We start from the raw sequence: 17631 nt of genomic DNA on the forward strand, positions 1-17631 counted from the left end.
ACATTACACAATTCTAAAATCACTACACTTTGCTTTAGTGAAGTGATGGTTATGCGTAAGTTTATTATGGTATTTGTCAAGTTTGTTGCCATACCTGATATATACCTCCATTATCTTTTAACATGAGTTCTTAACCTTAGTAACGTATAATAAAAGACTAAATACAGGGAAGGTTAAAATTTTCAGTTCCTCCATACTGAACTAATTATTAAATTACATTACAAGCAAGAGCTTTGTACAATCTTAACACTCTATTCACAAGAAAAAGACACTATTTTGCATCTTCTTATACTACAAGCATGCAAGTTGAGGATTCAAGGTTGTTGTCTACATAATTCATATATGAATCCTATAATTGCCTCTCCTTGTGTGTAGATCAATTTGAAAACTTACTGAGGCACAGAGATAGAAGCACCACTCACATGTTCCTGCAAATGTGTTGTGAAGTAGAAATCATAAGCTAAGTATAGTAATAGATTCAGGTTATGGTTTTAGTTATTATTGATTCTCACCAATTTCAAAGAACTTTGGCTACCGGTTGGAGATGGTCCGGAGCTATTGCTGACTAGTACAGAATGTGTTGATTCATCAGCAAGTGTTCTTAATCTGTTTAGCTCAGGCAATATAACTTTAGCAAGATCAGGTCTGTCTTTTCTCCTTAGCTCAGAACATTTAAGAGCTAACTTAGCAAACTTTGCAGTGTCTTCCATTGGCCAATCAGGGACAGCTGGATCGAGTAAATCAGCCAACGTTCCTTTCTCTAGTGCTCTCTCAACATAATGAGTTAGACCCATAGGTGGTTTTGCTGTTATCAACTGTAAAAACATAATGCCGAGCGAGTAAATATCAGATTTTACACCCAACATTCCTGTTTGTTGGTACTCCGGGTCGATGTAACAGAATGTGCCAGCAGTTGAAGTCATGCGGTATTGCGTTACCGTGTCTGCAACTGATGGAGGGACTAACCTAGCTAAACCAACATCAGATATCTTACAGACAAAGTTACGGTCTAGTAAGATGTTTCCTGGTTTGAGATCACGGTGAACTAAAGGCTCTGGTTTAGCCTGGTGCAAGAACAACAGTCCAGTTCCGATCTCTGCAGCAATTCTATACCTCATCTGCCATGAAAGAGGAGGGCTGTTTCCTAATCTGAAAAGACGGTCTTCTAAGCTCCCGTTTGCCATGAACTCATATACTAAACATCCGCATTCAGGGCAAGCTCCGAGAAGTAGAACCATGTTAGGATGCCTAATGCAGCTCAACACCTCAACCTGTGTTTCAAATTTGATCGAATGAGAAAGAAAAAAGAAGGAATAAGGAGAAAGTGATGTATATGTTTTATTACAAGAAGTACTCCTCACCTCTTGTTGAAATTGTGATCTTCCTTGAGCTGCATCCGGACGAAGAACTTTAACAGCAACTGGTGTGTGATCAAGATAACATTTGTAGACAGGTCCATAACCACCTTCTCCAATCTTGTATTTCTCAGCAAAAAACTCTGTTGCGCTCTCAATCTCTTCAATGGAATACTTCCTATACCTGACATCCGAGTTTGCTAAAGCGGTAAGGGCCTTTGTTTTCTCTTCAGACTCCTTGAGAGCTTTCATTTCCGCATTAACTCTCTTCTTAGACTCTAATTCAGCAATCCTTTGAGCTGCTTCAGCTGCCTCCATAGCTGCTTTCGACTTTGCTTTCTCTTTCTCTGCAATGGCCAACGCTGCTTCCTCTGCATGTCTTGCCTCTTCTAGTTTCCTCTCTTCTTCTAACTTCCAACGCTGAAGCTCAGTGGCCTGCATTCCCCCAAAACATTTTCAGATAACCATAAAACTTATCTTGGCATAAACTATATATACCTTTTGTTTTGCTGTGAGTGCTTCTTTGCAAGCAGTACTGTACATTTCCATTGTCTGCTTTAACTCCAGTTTAAGCCTCCTCATCTCAGCTTCTACGTCATCCTGCATTATGGAATTGTCAGTACCTCTAGTTTTAGACCGGACATGGGGAAGATTATTATATAGTTGTCTTACTATAGTTTGAGAGGCGGATGAAAATCTTTCGCTCTCGAACGAGCCTGATGACATATCAGTAGGTGAGTTCATATCCATTGATCTCCTTCCATAGTTGGAGGACTGATCAAAGTTAGAACCATAGTCCATGTCTGAAAAATTAGACAACCTAGGAGGAGTTCGGTTTGGATCATTATTGTCATACAGAGAAGGGAAGATACGGTCAATGCTTGGTCTTCCTGAACTAACAAATGATATGTCTGATTCCGGAACTGATAGATCTCCGTATGATCTCCCATTGCCTCTTCTTGTAAAAGGAGACCTGAAGGATTCTGATTGATCCTCCATGGACCTACGTTGATGATGATCCTCCATGGACCTACGTTGATGATCCTCTATGGACCGACGTTGTTGTTGATCTTCAATAGACCTGCGTTGTTGAGACTCGAAAGACCGTCTCTCAGCTTCATAAGAGAAAGATGAAAACAAAAAAAAACAAGTTTAAGGTGAAATCGACAAATGAAAGAAGTGGAAGAAGAAGAAGGAGAATTTTTTTTGTGTGTTTCGACAACCTCGCATATTGTTAGCGGAAGTAGAAGGCATAGGTTGAGGTGGCTTTAAGCTAGGTGGTTGAACTGGATTGCGTAAAGGAGCACTTATGGGTGCAGAACGAGAAGCTGATCTCATTGTTTGAATCTTTCCTTTGGATATTACATAAACCGTGCAGAAGTCAGGTGCACTTTTTGTTATGGTGCCTGGAATATCTGTAGGCTTATTGAATCTGCGAAATTTAAGTTATCCACCATCAATAGGAGAAATCAAGATCTCAGCTAGGGATGAAAAAAGCTTAAGGAAGAGGTTGTTATTATTTTCTACCTAAGAAAGCCACCTTTGTTTGATGAACCAACTACTAAAACCTCAATGGCGGCTTGGTTTGCATATTCTACCAATGCTTTGGCTACATCTGTCTCCTCAAGCAACACATCTTGGCATTGAATCTGGACAATTTTCATTGCACAACACCATAAGGATGGAAGCAGAAAAAAAAACAAACGATGAATCTAAACCAATAAACTCACATCTTTGCGCGTGCAGAAGCAACGAAAAGGAAGGAACAACTCTTTAGAAAGGCCTTCTGGATCTCTGCACACTAATGAAGATTCTTGGCTCAGCTCTGAAAAAAAAAATACAAAAAAAAAAATAACAAACTATCAACAACCGAGAAATGTTTTTTGAACATAGAAAAGATAGAAAACGATGAAGCAGAAGAAGATATAGTTTATTTACTTGCAGAGGAAGCATGAAGAGAAGGGCTATTTGTCAATGGAGAAGGTCGGAGCTTGACATGGACGAGAATTACAGATTGGCCTCGTTGCAACAAATGATCAACCGCCCATTTAAGAGCGTGTTGGCTACTTTTGTCTTTGTCTATTGCAACAGCTACAACCCCATTCGATCCTCCTTCCTTGACTCCCACGTTATTGTTCTTTGCCAACCACATCTTTGTGATCTCTCTCTCCTTTAGGATTCAAGATTCTGCCCAATAAAGAAACTTGAGAGGAGGAAATCGAAAGAGAGAGAAATGTGTGTTCGAGGTTTAAGGATAGTTTCTCTATTTTTCATTTTGTAATTTTTTTAGGAAGCGAAATAAGAGGATGAAGAGAAAGAAGAGTAGTTTCTATAAAAATACATTATGTTTTGTTTCTCTCTCTCTCTCTAAGAACGTTTCTCCTTCTTCTACGCCTTTCTTTCCTTTGACCTCTTAGACTTCTCTTTTCCTATAAACTGAAAATTTCGACCATTGTTAATATTGACTTCGACTCTCTACTTACTAAAATTAGAATGGTTAAATATTTGATCAACTAGTAAAGTTCTCATTGTGTTAACTATGATCAATACATTTCCTTACTAAGACAAGAAAAAAGACGGTTAGAGGTTGAAGAGAGACGTTGGGAGTTTCTTGGCCAAGGTCATTTACCATAAGAAATATTATTTTGTATACGCACAAACATCTTTTTGAAAATATTAAATAAAGAGTCAAGAAAACAAGAAAATGAAAACCTTTCAAAAAAAAAAAAAAAGGAAATTCTCAAAAATAGCACCAAAATAAGTTTTTTGTTCCAAACTTAGCACAACATCTCTAAAATTCCAAAAATAGCATTAATTAATCATTTAAAATTAAATCTTAAATTCAAAATACCAAACTCTATCCCTCAAAACTATATCCTAAATGTGAAATTGAAAACTCAAACCTAAAAAACAAAAAATTCTAAAAATTAATTTTAAATATTTTATGTGTTAAATAATATTATTTTTGGAAATTTATATGCTATAATTGTCCGTAAAACTTGTTAAAGAGCTATTTTAGGGTATTTCTGAAGAAAAAATGTATTTAATAATTTAATTTGTATGAGATTGTGTTGTGTAGGTAGTAGGTTCGAGTAATTGACATCGTTTTGAGAAATATTGAGGCCCTTGTATTAAACACATACTAAAAATTCTTAGGACATTCATGATTAATGGAGAGTTAACCAGGAGTACTGTTTCAAGAAATACAAAAAGAAGAGTTATTATGAGTGTAAAGTGTTTCATAATTGATGAACATATATATGGTTGTTATTTATAATTTTGTAGAGATACTCCAGTTCCAGTGATAGTATTTCTATGCGAATAGATTAGTCCCAAAACCAATCACACCGGGCCGGTTCGTTGGGAACAATCTATTAATTTTGTTGTCTGAACCATTGATCTATTCGGGAATTACATTTTAATAATGACATAGTAGACATGAAAGACTCTGTGGCCCAATGGATAAGGCGCTGGTCTACGAAACCAGAGATTCTGGGTTCGATCCCCAGCAGAGTCGAATCTTTTTTTGCAATCTTAAGTTTTTTTTGAAATGCGAATTCGACGAAACTTAAGACGATTTCATATCGAAAGGGATCGCACAATTGAAGAGAGGAGGAGGAAGAAGATGAGTGGTACTACTACAGTGGCAATGCACAGTGTCTTCGTCTACGGTAGTCTCATGGCCGACGACGTTGTTCGTCTCCTCCTCAACCGTATCCCTCAAACATCGTCCGCAATCCTTCCTGATTTGTACGATTCCCTCTCTCTCTCTGATCGATTCGAGTTGTTGAAATCGAAAAATTTGAGATTTTTTGTAGTCATAGATTCAGCATCAAAGGACGTGTTTATCCGGCGATTCAACCAGCTAAAGCCGATACAGTCTCTGGCAGGGTCAGTATCCGAATCTGATTCATGACTCTTAGGGATTTCAAAATCTAAGAGATTTGGGAAATTTTTGATTTTGTGCGTGTGTACTGTGTAGGTGTTATTTGGAATCACAGATCATGAACTTTATGTTTTAGATGAGTTTGAGGATACTGAGTATGAAAGACAGAACGTTCAAGTTTTGTTAACTGTGAGTCATGTTCAAATCATTCTTCATTCCATTTCTGTAGATGTCAATGTTGAAGTTCTTCTTTTCAATCTACAGGATAGTTCTGAGAAACTGCAAACAAAAACTTACATATGGGCTAATAAAGATGATCCTGACCTCTACGGTACTTGGGATTTCGAGGTGAAGCTTATATATATATATATATATATATCTTTACTTGTTCACTCAGATTAAGTCTTTTTATGTGTGTGTCTCTCTCTGGATCATGGCTTGTTTGAATTGGTGTATGTATTTATGTATATGGAAAGGAATGGAAGCAACTTCGCATGGAAGGTTTCTTGAAGATGACTAAAGATTTTGCTCATGAGTTGAATTTACCTGAATCTGAGGCATGACTGGCTTGGCCACCACATTCAAGATAAGTTTGCTAGACACTAGATTGGGTCACTATATTGTTGGTGTTCTGAAGAATCCTCTAGGAAGGGTTAGGTTCTTCATTATTAGAACTTGGGGCGGGGGGTTCTGGTATTACTTCAACTAAACAAGGAATAAGAAAAACAGCTGCAGATTCTTGTGCTGCATGTTATTATTATTAAGTACACATATATACATGTTTTGATTCCTCCTCGTTTGCATTTATCATTTACGAAAGCTCAATTGCTTTGTTTGAGTCGATTTTTTTGAATTTGCCACAGTACTAGTTATGGATTTGGGAAGAACAAAATCAAGATGTTGAAAAGCAAAAAAATGGACAACAAATGTGTTGTATATAGCATTAACATTTATTAGTAACTAGGTAAAAGGTTGCTGTAGATAGAAAGATAGATTATTAAACCGAAGCAAATGAAGGTAACAAAGGTAGTAGTTAAATAAAATGCAGAAAGGAAGAAGGAAACGATCACTTATGCCCGGTGAGATGAACATCTTGAGGAAGGAGGGAGTAATCGATCTCAAGAGCCTCGAGTATTTGCTTGACCGCGATGATCAGCTCGGTTCTCCTGAGACTCTTCACTGCAAACTTTTGGAAGTTCATCGTGTGCTGGAAGAGCAGATTCATTTTCAGTTTGTTCACATTCTCAATCGCTCTCACCATCAACATGGCTTCTGGATACCAATAATGTGGGTTCTGTACCAAGTATCTGACCAAGAAAAAAAAATGAATACACAGTGAGTGAGTGAGTGAGTGGGTGATTACTAGATGGGTTTTTGTTTTGCCTGATACTTACTCTGTGATTTTTTCCTTGAGAGTGGCGATTTTCGCGGCTGGTGTTGAGAATGCGATGGATAACTCTACATAGTCTCCCATATCTGGACTTCTGTAGAAATTACTTATTGGTTTCGATATTAAAACCGCATTTGGATAGAACACTTTCTCGTTGTCAATCTTGAGGAACACGGTTGTTAAAAGATGTATCTCTTCAACCAGCAACTTTACAAAAAGAAAAGCAATGGATGTTTTGTTTTAAATGAGTAGTTAATAGTGAGCAAAGGAAAACGTCAAAGTTACTTACCATAACACCTTCAACAACGCAACGGTCACCGACATCATAAGGGTGCATCACAAACACAAACACAAAGGATTCAAAGATATTCTTGCAAGTACTTCCTATCATGAAAGCAAGACCAACGAATTGTGTGGAGAAGACCACCAAAAACTTCGTTGTTGCTATATCAAGAAGTATCAACCAAATGATGAATGTGGCAACGGTCAAGATTCCAATTATAAGTTTGTCGACCTGCTTAACCGCTGTTTTTGTGTCGTCCAATGAATGTCCTAGAGCTTTCCGACTAGTGTAAACTTTAATCTGTCCAAAAAAAAAACGGCAACAACTGCTTACACATTTATCTTCTCCAAAAAAATAAGGCATGGACACAAATGCTTACCACCCATTCTGTAAAAGCTTTGCGTGTGATTTTCCCGGTCTCGGCACCTTCAATCAAAGGAAGTACAAGCTCTACCTCTTCTTTTATCATGAACCTCAACATGTCCTCTTCCTCTATGTAACTGAAAAGAACCAACATCAGGTTTGTATATCGGATTAAGATGCAAACTAGAATAAAGCAAGAGTATTTTGTGATGAGTACTCACTTGTGGTTCGGCCGAGCAACATTGTTGAAAATATCATAAGAAGCAGCCACAGCCTCCATCTCATTAGTTATTTCTTTATCAGTTTTCTTTCTCTTATTGTTACACTCATCTAAAGTGTTAGATATCGTTGAGAGACCCGAAGATCCCACGGCTTCAATCAAAACTCGCATTGTCAAAGCAGAGACCTTCTCTTGTTTCATCCTGTGAACTTTTCCTATATCAAGCACTTTCTTCTCTCTCACCGTTCCATCCTCGGTGCTCGTGAAGCTAAGGTGTCCCGTGCTTGGCTCGCGCCCAACTCTCTCCGCCTCTTCTATAAGTGGAGGTCCCGAGAGGCTCTGGAGAACGTACTGGTGAAAGATTGACTCTTGAATTCTCTCAAAGAAGTTTCTGACGTTGAACTTTGAAGCAAGCACTTTCAAGGCTAACGTCTTCAACAAGAAAAGAATTGATCCAATGAGAAGGGAAACAATAGTCCAATTAATAAGGTCGAGAAACTTCTTGGTCTTACGAGAGTGTTTATGGTCTTCTTCAAACAAAATAACCCAAGCAACCAGAATCAGGCTGAACCAAATGAAGACTTGAACGTTCTTCTTCAGACCATGCACAAAGTACAACACTTTTTTCCGTAAGAGGTAGTTCCTTTCTATAATGAACACCGCTAAATGCATTAACCAATTCGTCACGAACATGCCACTCAGCGTCACCATCACAAATACACACCATTTCCAGACTTGTAAACCCAAAATGCAATGCTTGTTCACCTTATCAACGGTTAAACTAACAACCAAAGTGCATAATATGGCCACGAACACTGCCAGATCAAGCAGAGCCAGAGGTTTCATTCCACTACGCTTCACTCGGTATAGCATAACCTTTTCGTAGATTTCATCGTTTTCATCGACTTCCTCCTCATCAACTTTACTCAGTTCTGCTGCGTCCACACTATTATTCTTGCTGAAAGTCCTTGAGAATGAATGTTCCCTAGGGGTTCCACCATTTTCCTCTAGTATAGTCTTATCGAATTGAAAAGACTCTTGTTTCCCAAACCTTGAATTAGGCTTGGAGTAAGTTGACCTCGAAAGAGATCTCCTTGGAGCTAGACCTTCATTGTTAGAAATGCTTAACGGCTTTGGTTTCCTAGTCCTTGTATCTGAATCTGTTGTAGCAGCTATCTTGGAAGAAGGAGATGCTGATGCATCCTCTTTCTCTGAAACATTGATAACAACTTCTTCTCCGTTGCTACTTCTCCTCTCTGCCATCCCTAAAGTCACCTCCAACCAATAAGTTCGTCTAGCTTTTTGGAAAAAAAAAGTCTGGCTAAAACCTTAAACAAACCTAAACCAAATACAAAGCTATAACAGAGATATGCTAAGAATCAAGATACATCATTCGTTCTTACTTAAAATGAGTATTTAACTACTCAAAATATTTATCAAAACTGTCCCGAAACATATATGCCTACTACTTTCACATAGATAGAAAACCAACAGTGCCGAGAGTTAGATAGAACTTACTAATAAGGGATATCAACTATAAAAGGGCAACAAACGCAACACTTTAGCCAGGGGAGCAAAAAAATGCAGATGCTACAAGTGATTTAGTCGATGACTACCAAAAGAACAAACACGAACAGTTTAAAAGGAAGAGTCGATAGATAGATATGCATCCAAATTATAAAGCCACGATGACAAAACAGGGCAGGCATGGAACTTTATATCCTTTTGTTGTGGACATAAAATAACAAATTTCAGAAATTGTAAAGGAAGAAAAAGGAAAAAGAAAAAGGTGAATGAGCCGAAGATGGTACACGAAACCAAGCAAGGAATGATCTTAAAACTTTAGTCTTGTACAACTCCAATTTAAGTGCATTTTAGAAACCAAAGAATTCCAAAGTAATAGAAACAAATAGGCCTTTCCCATTAAATAATGTATTATCTGTGCTTTTAAATAAGAGGTCTCAAATTTATGCATTAAAATTTAAAAGAAAAAAAAAAGAATCAATGGTGATGTTATTTGTTTATTTATTTTTACATCCAAAACATCCGTCAATTGGAAATTTGTTAGAAAAGGCCGGTTCATGTGGCAACCATGCACTCCGGAACCTGAGAGCATACATGGGAGAAAATATCACCCTGTACTCTGAGCACTTTTCGCATGGACATTACTAACTCGAGGAATAACTTGATTCGAAAAATCAGAAAAAGAAGTTCTAAGAACAGACCTCAAATTATATTATTTTTGAGTTGGACAACACAAAAATAGTGATATGTAATCTTTGAACATACGTCAAATGAATATAATTATAACACTATCCAAGAGAAGTCATATTTGAGAATTCACCATTGAATCAGGTGCATTGAGTTTCAAAGATTCGAAGAATCAATGGATTTAGCGTACTAAGTTCATGGAAAAGAGAACGTTTGGGTTGACGTTTAAAAAAAAAAAAAAGAGTTTCACGTTGCAACCCAAAACTTTCAAAAGTTTAGTCTTGCAAAGACTAATCAGCTTGGACAATGAATGACATCAACAATCAGCTTTGTCTTGCAAAGTTTTACTACAAGAAGAACAGTAAAAAAAAATATAAGGATCAACAACGCATGTGATTCTCTGCATCCAACAAGGATTTTTTAATTCACATTTGTTGATACTGATTAAAACACATATTGCAAGAAGATGGTAAGCTAGACAGAGGCCAAAAATGAATTGCAATTAAGGTGTTCTCAAATAAATAATATCAAAGGGTAAACATTAAATTTGTAAAGTTAAAATAATGTTAATATATGAGTCTTCTGAAATGACTAAGCAAGAAATGGTGTAGCAGATCAACAAGCTTTTATGGTTATCAGTCATCAAGTGTGTATCACACTACCGGCGATCGTAAAGCACCGGCTTGCAAAAAATCTTGCAGAGATGTGAGGGCGCCTTCGTAGTTTAAAAACTCCATGAACCAGAACTCCTGATTGTCTACCGAGATTACTTGTATGTACTTCTCTACAGGAGTGATCGTGCTTGTTGCTGGATTCACTTCTTTAAGTTCATGTAATAGGATAACTACCTGTTTATGTTGACAAAGAAGAAGAAGAAGAAGAGACAAAGTGTTCATTAGTGATAAATGTAGCAAGCTTATTGCAATCATGCAATGTGTAAACACTTCAAATTATGCTGTATTGGATGGTTTTGAGGAGAGCAAATATGAAAGCCTATCATATTATTTACTCTCACAAAAAGCCCATGGATTTATGATGGGTAACAACTAACAAGTCAAGATTGTTTTCAATCTAAATAAATCACTAAATTATTAATTTACTCTTAGTTGATGCTACTAATAAATCATAACGAGACATTGTCTTAAGCATCGACTAGATAACCATGCAACATATTTCTAATAGTTAGGTAATATGATATGGTGTCTACAAATTACAAAATGGTTATATTTGCAAGATGTATGAGATTTACCTTGTAATAGCTCCATTGGGTTTGACCATCATTTTCATACGAGATAGGTTTGTCACTACAGTAAGCAAGTTTGGCACTAGATATATTTAGAACTCCCATAACTGGGCCAACTGATGTTGATAAGTGACACGCAAAATAATTTAGCAGTTGTTCTTCGGGAACTGTCTCAAAGGTGTCTCGGAATAGCTTCTTATATCTTCCTTTTGCAAGGACCTTAGTACTCTGTGCAATACTTCCCAGAGCAGCATTCCAAAAACTGGAAGCAGTCACTGATTAAAAAGGGAAAGATTATTAAAAAGTTATCCTCCTTTTGCTAGAGAAGGAAACAAGTAAAGCACATACAAGGAAAAGATAAACAATTTTTTTTAGCTTATAATGTATCAAAGAGTGTTTTTGATTAATTTTAACTCAAAAGGTCTTATAATTCCAAGTTTCATAGCAGCAACATGTTAAAAGAATGATCAAGAACGGAGAAATCATGAAGATAAACTTGAGAACAATCGAATATGCATGATGATATTTACTCGATTCTAAAACCAGTAGCAAACTAAACACCAACATGCAACAAAAGAAAAAACCAATTGCTCAGGTCGTAGCTCCTAAGCGGTAAGACAATTTTGTACATGTAAGTTTTTCTGTTAGGTACACAGGAAGAGACCTCTCCTTTCGGATAAAATTATGGCTCCCACTTCCTTTACTCTCTGGATGAGCTCCGCGAGGAAATTGGCTTCCGAACTAAAATACGAATAAGAAAGAACTATTGAATTAGGAAATACTAATGAGATGGTGAAACAAAAAATGAGCTCTGAGTGAGAGATTTCTTGACCTTGGTCCAGCGAATACCAACCCCATCCTTGTTGGAACAGACTCTAAAGCGTCTTCCCATTGAGGCATTCTTGGTCTCCGACGTCGACCTTCTCCGTATAACGCAACACCGAACTCTTTCTTTTGCCCTTTCACGTCCTCTGGCTTCACTTTGAAGAAAACGGGTATAACTCTGAGCTTTCCTTTCTCCATGTTCTTCATAATTTCCAACAGTTCGTCCAAGCACCACTCTGACTCTGCGTACTGAATCGAGAAGAACACAAGTGCGATTTGCGACTCCTTGATCCTGTCGAAAAGGATCTCAAGACGTGCCCCCCTGGGCTCTTCCTCGTCGATATAGTACTTTATATTATTCTCCCTCAAGGCCTTCTTCAGAAAGCCTATGAAGCCAAGGCGAAGATCAGCCCCCCGGAAACTGATGAACACTTGAGGCAGCCATTCAGAGAGTAGTTTTTCCGTGGAAGCAGCGGGGGTGGTGATGGTCGCCATCGGAGATTTTTATCGGTCAACGTTAACTATCGGTCAGCTTATACCAAATGCTTACTACCCACCAATAGTCACCAACTAATCATGGTAAGATCTATTCAACTATGGTGAGGCTAGACTTGCTTATCATTTTCATCTTTATATAATCTTAACTAGCTAAGATAATTAAATGTCCATGCCCTGTACAGTTGACAATTTGTATGGATCGGAGTTCAATTCTTAGACTTAGTCATAGGTACGGTCGTACAATGCCTTAATTGCGGAGGAAAAGAAATAACAGTTGAGCCGTGAGGAGATTATTAGTGGGCTTTATTTGTCGTCTAATCAAGCCCAACCGCTAGACTCTTATTAAAAAAACAATCGAGTCAACACGAACTGACCTGACGACCTTCTATCACACAAGGGGGATTTAAACGATTGCTGCATGAGAATTCTACCGAGTCAATGAAATCAGAGTCTCAATATTAGATAGATGCGTTTCTCAGGGATTTAAGAGAGATGCTTGAACCAGCTTTTGTGGATCATTTCTTCTGTGCTGGTGAGGTATAGCTATTTGATTTTCTTTGTTAACAAGTTCAAGTTGGTTACAATTAGATCATTAAATAACCCCAAAGCATATGATTAGCCCAATACTTTAAACAGAAAAACAATTAACCTCTAATTCTGCAATTAATTAAATCAGAGTTAGAGGGTCACCACCTCTATATATCCCCAACTCTCAAAATCCATCACGTCCTCATCACTACACATAGAAAGAGACAAACGCTAAACCATCACATAAACAAAACATAGTACCAAACCCATTTCTTGTCTTGTGTCTTCTATCTCCGCCATGGAAGCCAAGAAGTCCAACAAGATCAGAGAGATCGTTAAGCTTCAACAGATTCTCAAGAAATGGCGAAAACAAGCGATTGCATCAAAGGCAGCCAAGAGCAACACCACCGAAGAGAACAATAACAATGGCGGAGGTAGCAAGAGCATCAAGTTTCTGAAGAGGACACTGTCATTTACAGATGTAACAGCTGTGCCGAAAGGGTATCTAGCTGTATCGGTCGGGTTAGAGAAGAAGAGGTACACAATACCAACAGAGTACCTTAGCCACCAAGCTTTCTATGTTCTTTTACGTGAGGCAGAAGAAGAGTTTGGGTTTCAACAAGCCGGTCTCTTGAGGATTCCGTGTGAAGTTTCTGTTTTCGAGAGCATATTGAAGATAATGGAGGAGAAGAACGAAGGGTACCTGGTGAAGACAACAGCAGCTAAACAGGAGTGCAAGTTCAATGCAGCAGCAGATGATAAGACGAGTTACCGGCATCCATCGGATTGTCCGAGGACTCCTTCACACCAACCTCACAACATCCCAATGTGCAGATAGTTTTGTTCATTCCTTGCTTCTGCATCTTTTTTTTTTCCCTCCTCTTGTATTGACTTGAGCCATTCTGCTTATTCCCATTTTTTTCTCTAGGAATATGGATTTGTGTGCTTCAAAACTTCCGAATAAGAGGATATATTTCTGAATAATGGAATGTACAAACAGATCACTGAAACTACTATAAGTACCTCTCTGCTCTGTTTCTGACTTTTGTTGTGGCTACCTCAGACTGATGAAAACTTTAAGTAACTCTTATTTCTTTCTCTGCTCTGGTGGAATTTCTCAGAAAAACCCACCAGCCCATTGATCTAACTATCTATTCCTGATTACAAACGCAGTAGCATCGTGGTACTAAAAACAAATCAGATACTGTATAAGCGAATCAGGGAAAAATAATATTTGAACTTTTACACAAATTTTTATAAATCCTTTGTAATCCAGTCGTCTGCAATACAAGTCAGTAGAAACATATCACATCGGCAAGATGATTCATGGCAACCGAAGATTCTGTTAGTTTGGAAACTAACGGAAGTTGATCTTTATCTCAGTATAATAGTATATAGAACCTAATGAAACTAGAGGAGAACAAGTAACACTGATTAAACCTATGTTTTGTCTTTTAACTCTAAGCAGAAATCAAACTCACAAGAATCCAAAACGCTGTGCCTATTAAGAGAGAGAGAGAATGGTTCATGTTTCTATTTGTGCAGTTTGCGTTCTTCCCGGAACAGCCATGTGAATGGAAGTTAGAATTATGTTAAAGTAATCAGAAGATTTAAAATAATAGGATAATGTAATCATAACAATAATTACGGAATTGTACTTTTAATCACCAAGTGGAATGTGGTTATAAAACTATTCAAAGGCAAAAGTACGGTATCCTAAGCTTCTCTTGTATAATAAGCTAATAGCAGAGTCACAGGAATATTCTCATGTAAACTAANTTCTTAGACTTAGTCATAGGTACGGTCGTACAATGCCTTAATTGCGGAGGAAAAGAAATAACAGTTGAGCCGTGAGGAGATTATTAGTGGGCTTTATTTGTCGTCTAATCAAGCCCAACCGCTAGACTCTTATTAAAAAAACAATCGAGTCAACACGAACTGACCTGACGACCTTCTATCACACAAGGGGGATTTAAACGATTGCTGCATGAGAATTCTACCGAGTCAATGAAATCAGAGTCTCAATATTAGATAGATGCGTTTCTCAGGGATTTAAGAGAGATGCTTGAACCAGCTTTTGTGGATCATTTCTTCTGTGCTGGTGAGGTATAGCTATTTGATTTTCTTTGTTAACAAGTTCAAGTTGGTTACAATTAGATCATTAAATAACCCCAAAGCATATGATTAGCCCAATACTTTAAACAGAAAAACAATTAACCTCTAATTCTGCAATTAATTAAATCAGAGTTAGAGGGTCACCACCTCTATATATCCCCAACTCTCAAAATCCATCACGTCCTCATCACTACACATAGAAAGAGACAAACGCTAAACCATCACATAAACAAAACATAGTACCAAACCCATTTCTTGTCTTGTGTCTTCTATCTCCGCCATGGAAGCCAAGAAGTCCAACAAGATCAGAGAGATCGTTAAGCTTCAACAGATTCTCAAGAAATGGCGAAAACAAGCGATTGCATCAAAGGCAGCCAAGAGCAACACCACCGAAGAGAACAATAACAATGGCGGAGGTAGCAAGAGCATCAAGTTTCTGAAGAGGACACTGTCATTTACAGATGTAACAGCTGTGCCGAAAGGGTATCTAGCTGTCTCGGTCGGGTTAGAGAAGAAGAGGTACACAATACCAACAGAGTACCTTAGCCACCAAGCTTTCTATGTTCTTTTACGTGAGGCAGAAGAAGAGTTTGGGTTTCAACAAGCCGGTCTCTTGAGGATTCCGTGTGAAGTTTCTGTTTTCGAGAGCATATTGAAGATAATGGAGGAGAAGAACGAAGGGTACCTGGTGAAGACAACAGCAGCTAAACAGGAGTGCAAGTTCAATGCAGCAGCAGATGACAAGACGAGTTACCGGCATCCATCGGATTGTCCGAGGACTCCTTCACACCAACCTCACAACATCCCAATGTGCAGATAGTTTTGTTCATTCCTTGCTTCTGCATCTTTTTTTTCCCTCCTCTTGTATTGACTTGAGCCATTCTGCTTATTCCCATTTTTTTCTCTAGGAATATGGATTTGTGTGCTTCAAAACTTCCGAATAAGAGGATATATTTCTGAATAATGGAATGTACAAACAGATCACTGAAACTACTATAAGTACCTCTCTGCTCTGTTTCTGACTTTTGTTGTGGCTACCTCAGACTGATGAAAACTTTAAGTAACTCTTATTTCTTTCTCTGCTCTGGTGGAATTTCTCAGAAAAACCCACCAGCCCATTGATCTAACTATCTATTCCTGATTACAAACGCAGTAGCATCGTGGTACTAAAAACAAATCAGATACTGTATAAGCGAATCAGGGAAAAATAATATTTGAACTTTTACACAAATTTTTATAAATCCTTTGTAATCCAGTCGTCTGCAATACAAGTCAGTAGAAACATATCACATCGGCAAGATGATTCATGGCAACCGAAGATTCTGTTAGTTTGGAAACTAACGGAAGTTGATCTTTATCTCAGTATAATAGTATATAGAACCTAATGAAACTAGAGGAGAACAAGTAACACTGATTAAACCTATGTTTTGTCTTTTAACTCTAAGCAGAAATCAAACTCACAAGAATCCAAAACGCTGTGCCTATTAAGAGAGAGAGAGAATGGTTCATGTTTCTATTTGTGCAGTTTGCGTTCTTCCCGGAACAGCCATGTGAATGGAAGTTAGAATTATGTTAAAGTAATCAGAAGATTTAAAATAATAGGATAATGTAATCATAACAATAATTACGGAATTGTACTTTTAATCACCAAGTGGAATGTGGTTATAAAACTATTCAAAGGCAAAAGTACGGTATCCTAAGCTTCTCTTGTATAATAAGCTAATAGCAGAGTCACAGGAATATTCTCATGTAAACTAAGTAGCTCCATTATTGTGATCACATGCATATAACGTCCGTCTCTGGAAAGAGTACGGCAAATCAAAACTCAAAAGGACTAAGTTAACAATCCCTTAAACCAAAACATGATTCAAGAAAAGGGAGAGAAAGATGTTCATGAAATCACATGTTGGTTCTCTGCCATATGATTAATGAGGGTCAAAGTCAAAACATAAAACATAGAGATCCGATAAAACGGAAAACGCCACATGACACCTCTGTTCCTTGAGATTTAATACCATCTGTTAATCTAAACAAATCCCCTAATACATGTGCATTGTCATAATCATCTCCTGAACCTGATATCGAGGATATAATGAATTACAGGTTCTGTAAAGACAGCAAAGATCCATCATCAGCAAATTACCAAGAACAAAACAATATGCCTTGGAATCATAAAAACAGTTGGAGTGTGTACTAGTAGTAGTAGTTTTCTGCTTTAAAGATGAGTGTTGAGGTTATAACGACAACCAAATCCTATTACAAAGGCATTAATCAATGAAAGAATAAACCTATCCACATGAGACACATTGCAGTTCAAAAATCAATAAGTAAAAAAGGTGTGGAAGTCAGCTTTCACACATGAACATAGAGAGATCAGTAAAGAAGCCAATGAGATTCACTAGTCTGCTTAATGGTTACACTGTGCTTATACATATGGCTATATTTGATATTTGGCAGAGTAAAGACAACATATATATATATAACAATTGGCAAAAAGAAAGGAACCTGAAAACTCAAATGGGTATACATTGAAGATACCACAAGGGAAGCTTTTAGAACATAAGTTCATCCCCGTCTTCTGAATTAGGAAATGTGACACACTTGAACACTTTACACTTTCCACACAACACAAATCCAACCTGTATTCAAAGTTCACCATTTCATAGCTTCACCTCATACATTTTTCAATCAACAAAAAAAAAAAAAAAAAAAAA

At 37.5% G+C, this 17631-nt stretch overlaps 7 protein-coding genes and 1 non-coding gene across 9 annotated transcripts in view; 4 read left to right on the top strand and 4 right to left on the bottom strand.

Moving 5' to 3' along the window:
- Positions 178-3602, bottom strand: LOC104702954 (U-box domain-containing protein 52-like). The gene is made up of 9 exons (XM_010418887.1): positions 3294-3602; positions 3086-3180; positions 2883-3004; positions 2579-2787; positions 2028-2470; positions 1854-1955; positions 1362-1790; positions 513-1271; positions 178-428 (listed from the first exon to the last, which is right to left on the bottom strand). Exons 1-9 carry the CDS (start codon positions 3505-3507, stop codon positions 390-392), a joined length of 2412 nt encoding a protein of 803 aa, XP_010417189.1. The 5' UTR covers positions 3508-3602; the 3' UTR covers positions 178-389.
- TRNAR-ACG lies at positions 4800-4872 on the top strand. The gene has a single exon. It is a non-coding gene; the product is annotated as a tRNA-Arg (tRNA).
- Positions 4897-6031, top strand: LOC104702956 (AIG2-like protein A). 2 transcript variants are annotated; one of them, XM_010418890.2, is made up of 5 exons: positions 4897-5105; positions 5180-5246; positions 5338-5430; positions 5506-5589; positions 5718-6031. In XM_010418890.2, exons 1-5 carry the CDS (start codon positions 4906-4908, stop codon positions 5802-5804), a joined length of 531 nt encoding a protein of 176 aa, XP_010417192.1. In that variant the 5' UTR covers positions 4897-4905; the 3' UTR covers positions 5805-6031. The 2 variants fall into 2 exon arrangements, with proteins under 2 accessions (XP_010417192.1, XP_010417191.1); XM_010418889.2 differs by having other exon boundaries at positions 4900-5105; positions 5174-5246.
- LOC104702955 (mechanosensitive ion channel protein 9-like) lies at positions 6184-9275 on the bottom strand. Its single transcript, XM_010418888.2, has 6 exons — positions 9016-9275; positions 7499-8762; positions 7294-7414; positions 6921-7214; positions 6636-6838; positions 6184-6548 (listed from the first exon to the last, which is right to left on the bottom strand). Exons 2-6 carry the CDS (start codon positions 8758-8760, stop codon positions 6308-6310), a joined length of 2121 nt encoding a protein of 706 aa, XP_010417190.1. The 5' UTR covers positions 8761-8762; positions 9016-9275; the 3' UTR covers positions 6184-6307.
- LOC104702961 (disease resistance protein LAZ5-like) lies at positions 10184-12354 on the bottom strand. Its single transcript, XM_010418894.1, has 4 exons — positions 11784-12354; positions 11616-11692; positions 10958-11226; positions 10184-10556 (listed from the first exon to the last, which is right to left on the bottom strand). The coding sequence occupies exons 1-4, from the start codon at positions 12269-12271 to the stop codon at positions 10362-10364; spliced, it is 1029 nt and encodes a 342-aa protein (XP_010417196.1). The 5' UTR covers positions 12272-12354; the 3' UTR covers positions 10184-10361.
- Positions 12287-14571, top strand: LOC104702960 (auxin-responsive protein SAUR32-like). The gene is made up of 2 exons (XM_010418893.1): positions 12287-12355; positions 12457-14571. The coding sequence occupies exon 2, from the start codon at positions 13101-13103 to the stop codon at positions 13638-13640; it is 540 nt and encodes a 179-aa protein (XP_010417195.1). The 5' UTR covers positions 12287-12355; positions 12457-13100; the 3' UTR covers positions 13641-14571.
- LOC104702959 (auxin-responsive protein SAUR32-like) lies at positions 12371-17020 on the top strand. Its single transcript, XM_010418892.1, has 2 exons — positions 12371-12503; positions 14601-17020. Exon 2 carries the CDS (start codon positions 15198-15200, stop codon positions 15735-15737), a length of 540 nt encoding a protein of 179 aa, XP_010417194.1. The 5' UTR covers positions 12371-12503; positions 14601-15197; the 3' UTR covers positions 15738-17020.
- Positions 17291-17631, bottom strand: part of LOC104702957 — a 1647-nt gene continuing 1306 nt past the window's right edge. Inside the window, exon 3 of the mRNA XM_010418891.2 lies at positions 17291-17561. Coding sequence (XP_010417193.1) covers positions 17470-17561 — 92 coding nt within the window. The 3' untranslated portion in view covers positions 17291-17469. The remainder of the gene's footprint in view (positions 17562-17631) is intronic.

This window comes from Camelina sativa, chromosome 7 (genome assembly GCF_000633955.1).
Source record: "Camelina sativa cultivar DH55 chromosome 7, Cs, whole genome shotgun sequence".
NCBI classification, from domain to species: domain Eukaryota; kingdom Viridiplantae; phylum Streptophyta; class Magnoliopsida; order Brassicales; family Brassicaceae; genus Camelina; species Camelina sativa.

Bases quoted from the DNA above. Each gene is read 5' to 3' on its own strand.
- LOC104702954 (XM_010418887.1), bottom strand. From the start codon at position 3,507: ATGTGGTTGGCAAAGAACAATAACGTGGGAGTCAAGGAAGGAGGATCG. The intron at 2,788-2,882 runs GTAGAAAATAAT...TAAATTTCGCAG, and splicing joins AACAAAGGTGGCTTTCTTAG to ATTCAATAAGCCTACAGATA. The intron at 2,471-2,578 runs GTTGTCGAAACA...TCTCTTATGAAG, and splicing joins TTCCGCTAACAATATGCGAG to CTGAGAGACGGTCTTTCGAG.
- LOC104702956 (XM_010418889.2), top strand. From the start codon at position 4,906: ATGCGAATTCGACGAAACTTAAGACGATTTCATATCGAAAGGGATCGC. The intron at 5,106-5,173 runs GTACGATTCCCT...GATTTTTTGTAG, and splicing joins TCCGCAATCCTTCCTGATTT to TCATAGATTCAGCATCAAAG. The intron at 5,247-5,337 runs GTCAGTATCCGA...TGTACTGTGTAG, and splicing joins CCGATACAGTCTCTGGCAGG to GTGTTATTTGGAATCACAGA.
- LOC104702955 (XM_010418888.2), bottom strand. From the start codon at position 8,760: ATGGCAGAGAGGAGAAGTAGCAACGGAGAAGAAGTTGTTATCAATGTT. The intron at 7,415-7,498 runs GTGAGTACTCAT...GGTTCTTTTCAG, and splicing joins GTTGCTCGGCCGAACCACAA to TTACATAGAGGAAGAGGACA. The intron at 6,839-6,920 runs GTAAGTAACTTT...CTTTTTGTAAAG, and splicing joins GCGTTGTTGAAGGTGTTATG to TTGCTGGTTGAAGAGATACA.
- LOC104702961 (XM_010418894.1), bottom strand. From the start codon at position 12,271: ATGGCGACCATCACCACCCCCGCTGCTTCCACGGAAAAACTACTCTCT. The intron at 11,693-11,783 runs GTCAAGAAATCT...TTCGTATTTTAG, and splicing joins TTGGTATTCGCTGGACCAAG to TTCGGAAGCCAATTTCCTCG. The intron at 10,557-10,957 runs GTAAATCTCATA...CAACATAAACAG, and splicing joins CCCAATGGAGCTATTACAAG to GTAGTTATCCTATTACATGA.
- LOC104702960 (XM_010418893.1), top strand. From the start codon at position 13,101: ATGGAAGCCAAGAAGTCCAACAAGATCAGAGAGATCGTTAAGCTTCAA.
- LOC104702959 (XM_010418892.1), top strand. From the start codon at position 15,198: ATGGAAGCCAAGAAGTCCAACAAGATCAGAGAGATCGTTAAGCTTCAA.